Below are 15,869 nucleotides of genomic sequence, written 5' to 3'. Positions count from 1 at the left end.
CTTCTGTGACAATGACTCCAGGTAAGATTTCTGTTTTGAGGACATTTTTAATTCTTTCACATCAGATGTTTGATAACTTTGGGAATGGCTATAATGTTTGGATATTTCAGTTAGGGAATTTAGTGTTTGTAAATACTGCAGCCCACTGGAAAATTCACCATATGGCTAACTGGTTACAGCTGCTGTCCTCGCTGAGTAAGCTAGGTCTACAGTTGGCATTGATGACTTCTTCTAGGGGAGATAATGCAGATAAATACAAATTGCCACACAGGGGTAAATATGTCCAGTCACAGTGGTCTGCCTTTGCTGGAATATGGATGAAGCAATTATTTCTGTCAAGTGGCCGTATCCACATTATGCTGAACTTAGCCAGCAATAGCATTTAACAGGGTGTTATTTGAAATTTGCAGCCAGACTGTTTAGTACTAATGCTATTTCTTTTTTTCTTTTATGTGATTTATAATTTGTAGGTGACTGATAATTGTTTAATTTCCCTGTGTTTGTCATTTATTATTTGTTAACTTTTTGACACATTTCCTGTTAAATAAAAGTGCTGTAGCAAAAAAAAAAAACTTTCTCCTTAATCTTCTGTTGCATCTGTTCTGTCACTATGTAACATCACTTTCTGCCCTTGATTGATTGTCCAGCTAAAGTCTCCATCACTCACTGATGGACCATGTGTCACCTAACACCTCAGTTATGTTGTCTAATCCATGCACTTTCTTCTGTTTGTTACACTTTTGCTCATCCTGCATGCCATTATGCTCCTAGTACTTTGCTGGTCACTATTTACTTTATCTGTCTATACAGACATTTATCTTGCATACACGCTGTTTAATACATACCAATTTTATTAATCTGTAACTAGCATTTGCTAGCCCCTTTCTGGTTTCATTCTTGAACTGAATAGATGTATCCAATTTATTTATATATATATATATATATATATATATATATATATATATATATATATATATATATATATATATATATATTATTTGACATTTGTTTACTGGGATAGTCTGAGTGGGTCATAAAACCCATTTTCAGGGGAGGCCAGGGGAAAAAAGCTCCACATGCAGACATTTAAGACAATGCAAAACCTAATCCATGAACAGACTAAAAACTTTATAAGGTACAGTTAATTAAAACTTTACAACATACTCATGTCATTAAGATTCATTACAATAGATTTCTCTGAAGATAATAAGAAGATAAACAATGTACTTGGGAACACGTGAACATGGCGCTCAATTAAAATACAGTGAACTTCATGAGAGATGGCGATAAGGAAACAGAATTTCAGGTTAGCAGCACAGAGTGGATGAGGTTAGTCTAGGCTTGTCGTGGAGAGTAACAGCATTGAAGTTTTAAAAGTACAGAGTTTAGAGAGACAGAAAGATAGTACAGACTGAGATTAGGGTGACAAATTGAGAGTAAGTGGTGGGGCTTTGTAGAGATATTGGGGGTTAAAGAGACAGAAGAGAAAAAGGGTGGTAGCTGAGGAGGGGAGATTAGCCAGGTGTTGTACATGTGAGGCTTTGAAGAGTGCCAGGTCTGGGATTGCTCTGGTGTTTTGGGGGAACGAATTTCATAATTTTGTGACAGAGCATGAGTATAGACATCGCTAACAGGTTTTTGTTCTCTGATCTTAGGGATCTGTTAGGTATGTAGGGTATGACTAGCTTATCTAGAGCAAGGCAGGCAGTGGGTTGCAAATTAAGTTGTGCATAATAGACAGCTGAATATATGCCAGTTGATTGGGGAGTTCTAGTCAGTTTAGTTCACATAGTGGTTTACAGTGGTGTGTGTGGTATTTGTACTTTGTGGCAAACATTGCGACTTAATTATAGCATTATTTCATTTTGGACTTTTGGAGCTTTGTAGGTTGGTGAATATAGTGGCACCATAAAATAGGTAGGGAAGCAGGAAAGATTTAGCCAGGGTAGTCTTGGTTGTAGTGCTTAGGAACTGCCTATTTCTGTACAGAAGCCATCATTTCTGGTGAGTTTTATGTTTTGTTGGATATGAAGGTCGAAGGTAATTTTATTGTCAATAATGACTCCAAGTAGTTTTGTTTTCTGTACTCTTTCAATGATAATGTTATCAGCTGAGTAAACGTTAAATTGGTCAGAGCTAAAAGTGGTGTTTTTGGGGTGAAAGACTATAAATTTAGTTTTTTTTGGGGATTAAGAGAAATTTGAGCATTTGTGAGACTGGATTCAGTGGCAGTGAAAGAGTTTTGAATGTTAGAGAGTAGTTCAGGAAGAGTGTGAGTGGTACAGATAATGGTGGAATCATCTGCATATTGAATGAGTGTTCCAGAGGAACAGGAAATATGTAAGTTGTTTGTAAATATGTTAAAAAGTAGGGGACCTAGGATGGAGCCTTGTGGGACTCCTGTAGGGTTATGAAGAAACGGGAAATGTTGGTATGACCATGTTACAGCTTCCCTCCAATGTTGTAGGTAACTTTAAAACCACTGTACTGTGGTAAGGGAGCAACCTAGGTTACACAATGTATTGAGAAGTAGGGAATGAGAAACTGTGTTAATGGCTTTAGAGAGGTCAAGGAATATGGAGGATACAAAATTTCCTTCCTTTCTAGCCTTATTCACAGTATCTGTAAACAATATTAAAGCCATGGATGTCCTATGCCCAGGTTGAATGCCATGAGTTTGGGTAAGTAGATTACTGATTTCATTAACTGGCAATGACATGAATAGGTGTCCTACCAACAGTTAATTGCACTTCGGAGAAACAGAATCTCCAAAAGATGTCAACATCCTACAAGAGGGTGTTACACACACAAACCAAAGTCATGGCCTTAAACTCAGTGCAAAAAATGTGTTATCATCCCTTTCGGAAAAGCGATGTTCCTGCTAACTACCACATCAATAACAACACCCTAAGTATGCACTCAGTGCTGACAGACCTGGGCACACAGGTTGACAGCAATCTTACCTTCGATTACCATGACTCCACACTGGTAAGAAGGGCATTCTATATTGCTCATTTCATAAGTAAGGGCATTGTCTCCAGAAAAAAAAGTTATAATCTCCCTGTACTCTTCCCTCATCAGGCCTATAATTGAGTACAGTGCCTCTTTTGGTATGTACCTTTCCAAGCACCTGCAGCAATTGGAGAGACTACAAAGGTTGATCACAAGGAAAGTTCAAGGTCTTCAGCATTTGTCCTAGGAGGATCATCTGAAATCACTGTCACTTTATTCTGTTTCATACAGATTACTCAGAGATCTCTACCTTGCATACAAGGCAATCCTTCACCCTGCTTTATTGGAAATGCTGCATATCCGTAAGTCAAATGGTACATGGGTTGCTCACTTCAAAGGCCTTAACCTGGTATGTAACATTAATAGAGCCTTCTGGAGGGACTGATTTGTCTCCCAGAGGTTACCACACCTTTGGAACAGAATCCCACTTCACGTCAAGCAAGGCACCTCATTGGCCCTCTTCAAATGCAATCTGGATGATTAGATGTGTAACCATAAATTCACCCCGGAGGTTCCACCTGTGTCCCTCTTGGACAGGGGCAATAGGTGCTGTTCATGGAAATAAGGGCAAAACTTGGTGAGGCTTGAAAGGGATCTAGGGTCATTAGCCTAGCAACCTCCTATGACCCTATGTTTGTGGATGCATCTTTCGAGAATTTTGGGTACAGGAGATAAAATGGATATAGGGTGAAAGTTGAAAGTTTCGGTGGAGTTACCTCCTTTGTGGATAGGGGTAATATGAGCTAATTTCCACATGGCAGGGAGTAGAGATTCAGATAGACATCTATTTATTAGGATGCTGATTGAATAGGCAACGGAGTTGGTGGCAAGTTTAAGGTATTGTGGTGGGAGATTATCTGCTGAGGTGAGCAGGGTTTTAGTTTGAGTATTAGTTTTTTTATGATTGCTATGATTATGGGCTGAAATGAGAAAGTGGACTGGTTGTCTTAGTGTTAGTTCTGTGTGTGTTTGTGGGCAGAGTCTGAATTAAATGATGGGAAGTTACTAGTGTTCAAGTTAAAGAAAGAGTAAGGGGGGGGTCCCGTGTTTGCGTTATTTGTTAGTAGGTTTGCTATGGATTTAATAAAGTACTTACTTAAGCCTTCATCTATAAGGGGTGTTGGGTGACGGGAAGTCTTCTTTCTTTGTACCTGGGTTGAGACTGAGTGCTAGAATTTTTTGGGGTTGCATTTGTGTTGGAGCTGAAGGTGTGAGTAGTAGGATTTCTTGTTATCGTTAACTAGCTTAGTCACGGTGTTGCAGAGTGTTTTGAAAAGAATGAGATTTTGTTTGGTTTTATTTTGTTTCCAGGTGTTCCAGGCTTAGTCTCTGTTTCATTATGTTAATACAGTCTCAGGTAATCCATGGGATTGTCTTTTTTTATTCTTTTTGTCCATAAAGGGGCTCGGGTATCAATGTTTAAAAAGGTAGTACTGATGTAAAGGACAGCATCATTAAGAGGTAGCAGGTTTATGGGTGTCCAGTTTATTTTAGGGGTACCGAATTCAGATGGGTTTCTGACCAATTTCAGTGTGTGTGTTTTTAGCTCCTGGGCACTGGCTCTAATGGAAAATGCTGGTAGATGGTCATTAACTGAAACAGAGAATGTACCCAAGGAGTAGAAACTGGTTGGGTGAGATACTAAGATTCAGTCTAGTGTAGTTTGGTGAGTGAAATCTTTGTTATACTGAGATGGTCTTTTAATTAGTTGAGAAAAAAATAAGTTATGTACTCACTATAACATTCCATCTGAGTAGTTAGACTTCATTTGTCATCAACCTGTGGGTTTCGGATCCAATATGGATCCGAGCCGGCAGCTTTCAAGCTAAGATCTGAGCTCCAAGCTTCTCCCCTTACCCATACTGCACTGCAATCTCCTTCCAACCCTCAGATCGAGTTTGCCACCCACAACGTGACACATATCAACCCAAGAGACATAACCTGACCTGATCACACAGACTAAGCTCACAATACCTAGTAAGTCTGAGTCCAAGGACTATTGCAAACCACTAAGGTCAGGGGGAAGGAGGGAGGGAAGGTTGATGACAAATGAAGTTTAACTACTCAGATGGAATGTTATGGTTAGTACATAACTTTTTTATCTGAATTAGATAACTTAATTTGATCATCAACCCATGGGACAGAGTCCCCAGCTACCAAAGACCTTGGGAGGCCCTTATGGAAGGATATTCCAGAGCAGTGCAGAACCAAAAGAAGCCCTTCCTCTAGATATCATGTCCAACTTATAATGAGTAATAAAGGTGTGAGAGGAAGCCCAGATGGCCGCTGAGCAAATGTCATCCAGAGAAACTCTGGACCAGAAAGCAGCAGAAGTAGCCACAGAACGAGTAGAATGAGCATGAACCCTGTCTGGTTCTGGTAATCCATGATCCTTGTACACCTGCAGAATACAAAGTGAAATCCATCTGGCAAGCATCACCTTCGAAAGTAGTTTCCCCAAAAAGGGCCTGGCAAAGGAAACAAATAGCTGATCAGACTTACGAAAGGGTTTAGTCCCATGTAAATAAAAGCGTAACTGTCTGTTATCCAGCAAATGAAGTTTGTATTCCCTTTTGTTTTGAAAATTAGGGAAGAATACTGGGAGATTAATAGACTGATATTTGACTCTGAAGTGACTTTAGGGAGGAAAGAAGGATTTGTCCTTAGAGAAACCCTATCCTTATGAAAAACTAAGTATGGGGGTTTCATACACAAGGCTTGAAGTTCAGATACTCTCCTAGCCGAGGTGATAGCCACCAGGAAGGCTGCCTTCCACGACAAGAATTTTAAATCAGCTGACGCTGCAGGTTTGAATGGAGGAGCAACTAAGGCCTGAAGAACCAAGGTCAAATCCCACTGAGGGAAAGGATGCTTAATCGGATGACCTCAGCAAAAAGGTACCTTTGATGAAAGTCTTACAAATCCTGGCAGCAGCTAGTGAACCTGAATTTTCTCCTACATGAAAATGGGATAGAGCCGCCAGCTGGACCTTAACAGTGGAAGAGTTGGCCCCCTGCTGGAAAATCTAAGACAGAAATTCTAATACCACTGGAATTGGGGAGGTAAACGGATTCAACTCTCTCTGAGAAGCCCAAATGGAAAAACGCTTCCATTTACTACAGTACACCTTTTGGGTGGAGGACTTGTGCGCCGAATGGACTTAACAAGAGAAGAGAGTCTGGGAGTCCTGGCAATTAGTGGAACTGGAGCAACCAAGCAGTAAGCTTGAAGCTGTCCAGATTCGGGGAAGGAATTCCAGACGGATGACAAATGACATCCAGAGTGGGATGGAATATCCAGGGTGGAGCTACTAGGTGAGACCGTAGGCAAGAGAACCAAACTTGACAAGGCCAGAATGGGGCTATGAGGATAGTCCTGCTCCCCAACCGACGGGCTTTCTGCAAGAATTTTGTCATTAGAAGTAGCGAGGGATACGCATAAAGAAGACCATGTGGCCAAACATGCCCCCCCCCAAGGGGGAATCAGAGCAAAAAATTTGCTGTACTTTGCAATGGATGGTGATGCAAAGAAATCGCAGCAAGGCTGACCCCACTTGAGGAAGATCTGTTCCATTATACAAGGGTTCAGAGACCACTCATAGGGTAAAAGGATAGTCCTGCTCAGTTTGTCTGCCAAAATGTTGGACCAACCCGGAATGTGGGTTGCTATCAGAAAATGGATGGTGGAGATTGCCCATTCTCACACTCTTATGGCCTCTCGACAAAGTGGGTAGGACCTGGTTCCCCCCTGTTTTTTTGATATACCAGATCACTGACATTGTCTGACTGAATTGCAATCGTCCCCAGAGGAACAGAAGCATGAAGGGCCTGCAACGCCAGAAGGACCACCCTCATCTCTAGAACATTGATATACCGAACGGTCTCGTTCGGGGACCACGGGCCTTGGACAGTCCTGCCTGAGCAGTGCCCCACCACCATAGACTGGAGGCATCTGTTGTCACCGTGGCTTGGGGTGGGGTCACAATAAAGGGGCATCCTTCCTGAAGATCCTGGGATTGAAGCCACCTGGAAGTTTTGACACCTTGCTTAGAGGAATCGGGTAACTTAAGGGCTGGTATAACAGAGACCACTGAACTTGTAACATCCACTGTAATACTCTTATGTGCAGACGTGCGCAAGGAAGCAGATTTATAGCTGCTGCCATGGACCCTAAGGCCCTGAGAACTAGTTCTGCTGGAGGGTGAAGAAGTCTGAAGAAGTGCCAATACATGGAGGGTCAGGTTCCAAAGTCTGTCTGGAGTCAAAAATATCTTGACCTGGAGAGAATCTATTCTTGCCCCTATGAAGTCCAGAATCTGAAATGGCTGAAGAGAGGACTTTGCAAGGATTATCGATATACCCAGTAAATATGACAGCTGAAGGAAAGAAAATTTCTGGCTTGAACAAGTTGATGCCTGGAGGGGGCAGTGAAAAGCCAATCCTGAATGTCCTGAAGTCTCAGATTGGCCACTACAACTGTCATGACCTTGATAAATATCCTGGGAGCTGTGGTGAGACTGAAGGGTAGGACCTTGAACTGGTAGTGATTGGCTCCATGCCGAAAGCGTAGAAACCTCCTGGATTGCCTGCCCATCATAACATGGTAGTACGCATCCTTGAGGTCTACAGAGCACATCCAGTCTTCTTCCAGCAAGAACGGCAGGATGGCATCCTTGAGGTCTACAGAGCACATCCAGTCTCCTTCCTGCAAGAATGGCAGGATGGATTGTAAGGTGACCATCGGGAACATCTCCTTGGCAAAAGACAGGTTCAACGTGGATAGGTCATGAATCGGCCTCAAGTCCCCCGTCTTTTTTTGGCACCAACAAGAACCTGGAATAGATGCCTGATCCAGACTGGTCTGGGGGGACCAGATGAATTGCTCTTTTGTTTAGCAGCTTTTCTATTTCCCAAGCTGCCACCTCCCTTTGAGCGGATGGAACATCTGGAAGGTGCTTTGGAGGTAAGGGACTGATCAGAAAGGGAATGGAATAACCTCTGGATACTATCCAAAGCACCCAGAGGTCTGACGTTATTGACTCCCATTGAGCTAGGTGCTTTGAAAAATGCCCACCGACTGCCTCCAGAGTGGAGCAGTCGGGCAACCCGTCAGGGCTGCTGTGCGGGTTGATCCAAGAATGGCTCCCGTGACCCGAAATTCTTTGGTCCCCCTCTGCCTCTGGCCGGCATCCACCTTGTCTCCCTCTGCCTCTAGGGGAAAAGGAGTCCGGAGTGTCCAGGGAATAGTGAGACTTCTGGAACCACAACTTCTTTTGCCCAGGCTGATTCCTGGAAAAGGACCTTTGAGGGTTAGAGAAACGGATCCAGATGGCCGACAGCATTTTCCCGTCCTTCTCACTCTGGACTAGCGTATCTCGGATGGTCTTCCCAAACAGGGTCGAACCATCAAAAGGGGCCTTCGCGAAGGATGCCTTGAAAGGTTCTGAAAAATCGCAAAGCCAGAGCCAGGCATGACGCCTCATGGCAATGCCGGACCCGGCCTCCCAAGCAGCTCCCTTGCTGGCATGAGAGAGTAGGCACATGGATGTGTTAGTCACCGACTTAAGAGTGACCATACGTGCTGAGAATGAACGTTTATCCTCGGCCAAAATGGACTCTGGGGGAGACTCATTATACTCTTTCACAAGGTCGCGCTGAAGTCTGATCACGTGGGCCATGTAGTTCAGTGCCCTTATAGCAAAGATAGCTGAAGCATACATCCACTTTCAGAGTCAATCCATCGCCCTAGACTCCTTGTATGGAGGATGGACCAAGGAACTCTCCTGCGCCAGCTCCTTTTTTAGTGGCCACCACCACCAGGCATCAACTGGGGAACCCTTACTCCATGCAGGCTTGTCTGTACGAGGGCTCAAAATCTTGTCTGGCCTTTTAGGTATAGGTTCTACAGTGTCCAGCTCCTTCCAAACTCTGGTGGTAATGAGGTCCACCACAGGATCAGCTGGGGGGGGGGGCACCCAAGAGGTAGATGGGCCTGCGGCGAATGCCTCCAGGAATACAGACTCGTCCGAGGAAGGCATTTGGGCGGACCAACCTCCCCTCTGATGGAGGATTTCCATTATGTCTCCAAGTGACACATCTTTGGGAGGTGATCTGGGGGAGCCTTCCCCTTCCTCCAAGTCAGTATCCTCTGTGAGGGACTCGGGGGAGTCCATTTGCCTCCTCTTGCATTTCCGAGGAACCTCCATGGGGGGGGATTCTCCAGGGAGGGCTCACAAACTGCTTCATATTCCTTGAGGGGAACCATCTGGGCCATATCAGACACAGGCTGTCCCTGAGAGGACAGGATGACAGAAGACACACTCAGCAGCCAAGGAGCAGGGATGACTCAGAGGAAAGAGTGAGGGGTCTCGATCCTCTTGAGAGAACCCACTCCACAACAATGGCCGAAGGGGAACCGGCTTCTCTGAAACTAGCAGGACGAGTAACCATGCCCCTTGGATCCAACGAAGGGATTGAGCCGAATCCGGGAGGTCCCAACCATAATGGAGCCAATGGCACACTCACCCCCCCTCCCCAGATCCGACACCCAAATCATGGCTCTGAGAGCACGGATCCAACATAGGATCTGACAAACTCCAGGGCATGGCCGGCATCGAGGTTGGAGGAACCATCAGCACCGATCCCCTGACTCCGAGGCTCCTTGGATCCAGGGACTCCGAAACCCAGGTATGGATCGGAGAAGGAGCTATCGGGGCAAACATTGGAGCCGAACTCCCCGCTCCGGTGGGAGAGAAAGCCAGTAACACTCCCATCTGCAACTGAGTCGGTATAAAACTTCTCATCATCTGGTCCATGTCAGCCTCCGAGAGGCTCCTTGTTGATTTGGAGGATGCCACCGACACCGGCCGAGAGGGCTGATGTGAGGATGACCTCGAAGCAGGCTGAACCTCCTCCTCTGGCTCTGGAGAAAATCTAGGGTAATGCAGCCGAGGGGAAGACAGCTTAGGAGTCTTGTCTGGGGTAGTGACCACTTTAACAGGAGGGCCCGAGGACAACTTATGGTCACACTCTGTGCATTTGGAGAAAGTCTGCTTTTGAGGGTCCGACATCTCAACCCCCACAACAACAAATAAGGCTAATTAAAGCCCTACCTACAAACACACACAGCAAAGGCAGGAAAGAGAGGCCTACACTAACTAAAAAACACAAAGTTGTACTATTTTTTTTTTGAATGGAAAACCCAGGGGGGAGGAAGAAAGGGAAGTTCAGTACTACCCACGCACACTAAACTAACCTTTGCACAGTTAAAGAAGGAAAACGCTACTCTACCTGCCTGGAGCTCAGAGATCACATTTTAGTGAAGCCGCGGCAAACAAGATCTGGGGTTGGAAGGAGGTTGCAGTGTAGTATGGGTAAGGGGGGGAGCTTGGATCTTAGTTTGGAAAGCAGCTGGCTCAGATCCATATTGGATCCAAACCCACAGGTTGATGATCAAATGAAGTTAACTACTACAGATCAGCGCAGTGCAGGTTAATACTATTACAAGGTGTGTTGGCTGCAATGGAATGCCAATTGATGTTCACATCACCTAGGATGGCTGTCTCATGATTCATTTTTTGGGATGTCTAGGATAGTATATCTTCCAGGACAGGTATATTGCTTACTGGTGGAATGTATATGCAAGGTAATTTTTTTTGTACTTATCTGCTGATGTGCATTATTCTCTCTGTTATTTTGATTTTTGTGATTTCACCTGCGTCTTAAAGCGTTGTTGCCTCACAGTAAGACGTCCGGTTCGATTCTTAGCTACAGCGTCTTCTGTGTGGAGACATGCGTGAATGGGCGTACCTTCGTTGAAGGTTGTGCATCAGAGCCGGCAACTCGGCACGTAAAAATCTACTGCCAATCATTAGCGGACCAGAGTTCCACTGTGGCGACCCCTAACTGGGAAAAGCCGAAAGACACAACAACAACCTGTGCCTTAAACAGGTGAATATTTTGTACTGTCACATTATTTGGTACTTTGTGTAAAAAGGCAAGCATGTCTGTTTGGTTATAAAACCAAAAAATGTTCAAACTAAAATCTCTTCATTGAGTTGACTACACCAGTCTTCCTAGTCTGTTTTTTAAAACCATTTTCAGTTATGCATGACATCAGTTTCTAAAGACTACTGTACCATCAAGGCTGACAGTACATAAAGGCAGAGAATATCTAGAAATAGCCAAGTTTTCCTGTAGAAAACCAGGTTAGATTCAGGTTTTCCCAGATAAAAGTCATGCAATAGGTAATGGTGTTGTGTCATCAGTCATTTTCTTACAGGCAGAACATAGCTTTCCTGTAGGGTGTCAGCATAATCTATGTACACAGTCAAAAAACAACTAAAATTAATAAACAAAATGTACCTGATATTCAACCATTTCAAACAGGCAGTACATATCAACTTGCTCTTTAAAAGCTTCGATGGTTTCTTTGCCAAAACGGCAGACACGACTTAGGTATTTTCCATTGTCAGCCATAAAATACACCTTCCCATTCCTGTTATGTAGCTGGAACTCACAGCTAACATCTGGCTCACCTTTGGCTAACTCTAGAATCTCCCATTTAGTGTCAGCGAGGTGATGACGTTTGAGGTACTTGTTCTGAGGAGTCTTAATGTAAACTTTTCCACTTGAAGCTGGAAGCACCAAAAACTGGCAGGTGGAGTCAAGTCTGGACTTTTCTGCTTCAACTTGGCCTTCAAAAAAGAGCAAATCAAGATGCCAGTATTTTCCATTGTCTGTTTTCAGTGCAACAAACCCCTCTGGAATCAATTCAGTCTGTCAAAAAAAAAAAGATAAATTTACAGGTTACAGAAAAGCTAAATGAGAACTACCTTGTTTATTTAATTGGCACAATATTTAAACAATAATTACTATATTACATACATGTATATCCTTAAATATAATAAATGACCTTTTAAGTAACAGGTTTTTTTTAATATTAGGGCATTTCATTCTGACATGTCAAATATCACCATCTCATTTGAAAGTTTCTCATTAAGGAGAGAAATCATTTCAATTCCTTCTGCTAACCTTAAATCATATCTTCTAATTCATGTACCAGTTGTTCAGAAATAAGAATCACTAGTACCTAGTAAATGTGGGTACTTTACCTGCCGCACTTCTCATTCCACTTTTTATTTATGATTAACCTGCTTATTAACATTTCTTGGGATACTTTCGGTCTGTTATTATTAACACCCTTGACAAATCTCTTTTCACCACATGAAGAAATCCAGACTTCTGGCCTCAGTCATGCCTGTCAGTGCCATCCTCAAGTTCTCCAGTGATTCGTCAGCCCAACTCTGCCACAGCCATGTGTATTATGGGGCCTCCTCTCTGTGTGCCACCCCAGGGCAGAAATTTCCCCCTGCAGGGAAAGTGATCTTTGTAGACATCAGTATATTCCCTTGTGGGGTTCATTGTGAGTGATCGTCCAAGCAGACACTGAAGCTGTTGGTGCTGCTGGAAAACCATCAAGGAGCAAGAGCCCAGTGTATGAAGAAAGTGACCCCTAGCCTGAGTTTGCTGCTTAATATCCAGATATCATGCAGATCTCAGCATCCTCTTTTATAACTCTCTGTCTCTTCCCTAATTTGGTGCTCTTACTGCTGCCTCTAGTTACTAATGGTAGTCATGAAAACAGCGACACTCTGACCTTCCTACTTGAAAGGAGAGGTGCTCAGTCAGTCACCCCCATAGCTTTCTTTTATTCAGAGTTCATAACAGAACCCAGATCACTGGAACCTTAGTCAGGGCCAAACCCTCTGAGCCAGTCAGCCATCTCATTTTATAGAATTTTATTGCAAATCTGCACCATACCAGCTGCATTCCTCTAAAATCACTTCTATATTTTCTATTATACCATGACCCCCCCCATTAATATTCCAAAACGTGCACGCTGATTGGTCAGCGTGCCCGTTGTAAATCGACTTATACTAATGGAAAAAGGTCCGGTCGCCCGGACTTTTTCCATTAGTATAAGTCTTTTTTAAAACACTGTCTCGCTATGTTAAAGGAGTTTAACATAGCGACACAGGTTTTAAAAAAGCAACGGAGATCTCCGTTGCTTTTTTTAAAGCTGTCTCGCTATGTTAAACTCCTTTAACATAGCGACACAGTGTGTAAAAAGCAACGGAGATCTTGCTTTCTCCGTTGCTTTTTTTTTAAACCTGTCTCGCTAGGTTAAATGGGTTTAACATAACGAGACAGCTTTAAAATAAGCAACGGAGATGTCCGTTGCTTATTTTAAAGCTGTCTCGCTATGTTAAACCCATTTAACATAGCGAAACAGTTTGTAAAAAGCAATGGAGATCTTGCTTTCTCCGTTGCTTTTTTCAAAACTGTCTCGCTATGTTAAATGGGTTTAAGATAGCGAGACAGCTTTAAAATAAGCAACGGAGATTCTTTGTTGCTTTTTTTAAAGCTGTCTCGCTATGTTAAACCCATTTAACATAGCAAAACAGTAAAAAGCAACGGAGATCTTGCTTTCTCCGTTGCTTTTGCCCACAGCTCTGATGTACTGCGTAGGCATGCGCAGTACATCAGAACTTCCGCGGAATACCAGACAGCCGCGGAAGGGCAGCAAGGAGGCATTATACAATGCCAATATTTAAGAAAAGTAATTATTTTTTTTCTTAAATAATGCCATTGTATAATAGCAATAACCCACTTTTGGGTGTGGGTAATGCTGAATTTACCCACGGTTAGCTTTGTTTGGTCCTCGGGCGCCTCGGGACCAAACCACGCCAACAGTGGGTAAATCCAGCATTACCCACACCCAGGCGTGGGTTATTGCTATAAAGTTCCCTAGTTACATAAAAATGCAGACATGCTTTAAAAACATTTAAACCTTTGAACTCATAAATCTCAGCTGCAATACAACACTTAGCTTCTTTTGGATTTCTGAAAGAAGGATTTTTAGCTTGATGTGGGAAGTTGAACTATTTACTAACATAGTTACAACAATACACTATGACTTACATTAAACTGTAAATATATGTAATATTTCATTTATAAGAATGACTACATCATCATCATAGAAGTTACAGAAGTTTACATTTGGTGGAGTCAGACAGCTAATCCTAACAATATGTTTTATTGCAGAACATAGTTTCACAGTTTCCAGTGTTTGATTATTTGCTAGCATTGCTGTTGTAACTGACTGTGTTCTTTGAGGAAGGACACTATAAAAGAGCATTATTACACTCATGTTTACACTTATTCTGTTTCTCATACCATTGCTGGATTTGTCAGCTGTTTACATTTTCTCTTTGAGAAGCAATGCTGATATTATGTCTTATAAAGAAACCGACACAGACAGAACAAGGTTTCCACATATCCTGCTCTCTTTCTCACCCTCTCTCTCTTCAGATTTTTCACTGCCTAGGTATTGCTGGTCTAGAGGTTTCTTTCAGGAGAAGTTTTGCAATAGCCTGTAATGCTTGCTTTCTTTGGATGAAAAATATTACATTTCCAAGGAAAATCTTCTGGATGTTGTAAGACTTAGGGGTGTCTTCGTCTTCGTAGCTCCATCCAAAAGTGTGCTTAAGGTGGACAAAATGCACGTGAAGAGTACCAAGCATACTTTTTGACAGCTAAAACTAGAGTTATGCTAGGAACTTATCACAGCTGAAGATATTTTATATTCACTAATGTAGTCATCGCTAGTTGGATATCTCAGGTATCATTACTAGCTGGCCTAACTTCCAGAGTTGAACCTTCTCCCAGGACTTTGTCCTACTCCCTCCCACTGCCACATAAGGATGTCAGTGGTATAAAAAGCTGTCTGTAAAGCCAGCAGAGAAGACCCTAGTGCCAGTGACTAAGTGGATCAGAATGGGGCAATCCCCTCTGCCACAAATCCACCCAAAAGATCCTCAGTTGACCTCTCTGAGAAGTATGGCAAGGTCAAAGATGGAGATAGATCTGGTAGGGAGGTGGGGGAAGGTGAAAACTGGATAAAATGGGTACCCACCCTGACCAAAGGGTCAAAGGGAAAGTGCAGCAGTGAATGTACTCATATCAATATTTATGGTAAATTTCTAACACATATGTACACACCCTTTTAGCACACCCTTTTAGGAAGTGCAGAACTAAAGTCTTAGAGTACAAACTGGGGGGGGGAGGGGGGGCACAGCCAGGTAGGCTGAGAGAGGGCCAAAACTGAACCTTTTTAGAAGCATAAGAAAGGACAGTTTTGAAATCGTCTGGCAGATAATGCAATATCATTGCCACTTCATCAATATTTGGGTCTGTCATCTGGAAAAGTACCAAACGAAGAATTATTTTCTACTTTGCTATTAATAATGTCCTTGTGTTATGTTTCCTAGCCTCCCTCAGAATATTTAGCATGTCCTTAGAATAGAGAGATTATAGTGAAACCAACCAAGTTGCCAGCCTTAGAGTATCCTGGTTGGAGTGCAAAATATGCCTTTTGTTTAAGGTCAGAAGGTCTACCCATGTTTAAGGTCAGAAGGTCTACACACTGAAACAACACTTAACACTTCTCCTTCATAGGTTGTGCAGAGGACACAACATGTGCTGTCTTGGCCAAAAGGGTGCTATCACAATAGTTTTTGACCTCTCCTCCTTGAATTTTTGTAATGCCCTAAAAAAGCATAAAGAAAAATACATGTTGATTGGATTTGCAGGGGAATGCATCTATCTTCCAGGCCTCTGGGACTGCTGTTCTGCAGCATAGCCTCTTCAGTTACCTGTTCAAGTTGAGGTAAAGAGGTTTATTTGTGGTGTATCCCATATATTGATTGAATCCAGAAAGACATCCATTTATAACATCCATCAGTGTGAGTCTATCTGTGATCTGCACATCCTGTCTTAACATGCTTTCTTGGGAAA

The 15,869-nt window shown here is 43.0% G+C and overlaps 1 protein-coding gene across 1 annotated transcript in view; it reads right to left on the bottom strand.

Annotated features, from left to right (window-relative positions):
- The window catches only part of LOC122791517, a 167,343-nt gene that overhangs the window by 109,854 nt on the left and 41,620 nt on the right, over positions 1-15,869 (bottom strand). The window contains exon 2 of the mRNA XM_044059259.1: positions 11,376-11,789. Within this exon, the coding sequence (XP_043915194.1) occupies positions 11,376-11,789 (414 nt within the window). The remainder of the gene's footprint in view (positions 1-11,375; positions 11,790-15,869) is intronic.

Source organism: Protopterus annectens, chromosome 17.part0, assembly GCF_019279795.1.
Source record: "Protopterus annectens isolate FY-2018-M chromosome 17.part0, PAN1.0, whole genome shotgun sequence".
NCBI lineage: Eukaryota > Metazoa > Chordata > Ceratodontiformes > Protopteridae > Protopterus > Protopterus annectens.
The sequence above is the reverse complement of the archived record's forward strand: the minus strand, read 5'-3'. Positions and strand labels throughout refer to the sequence as shown.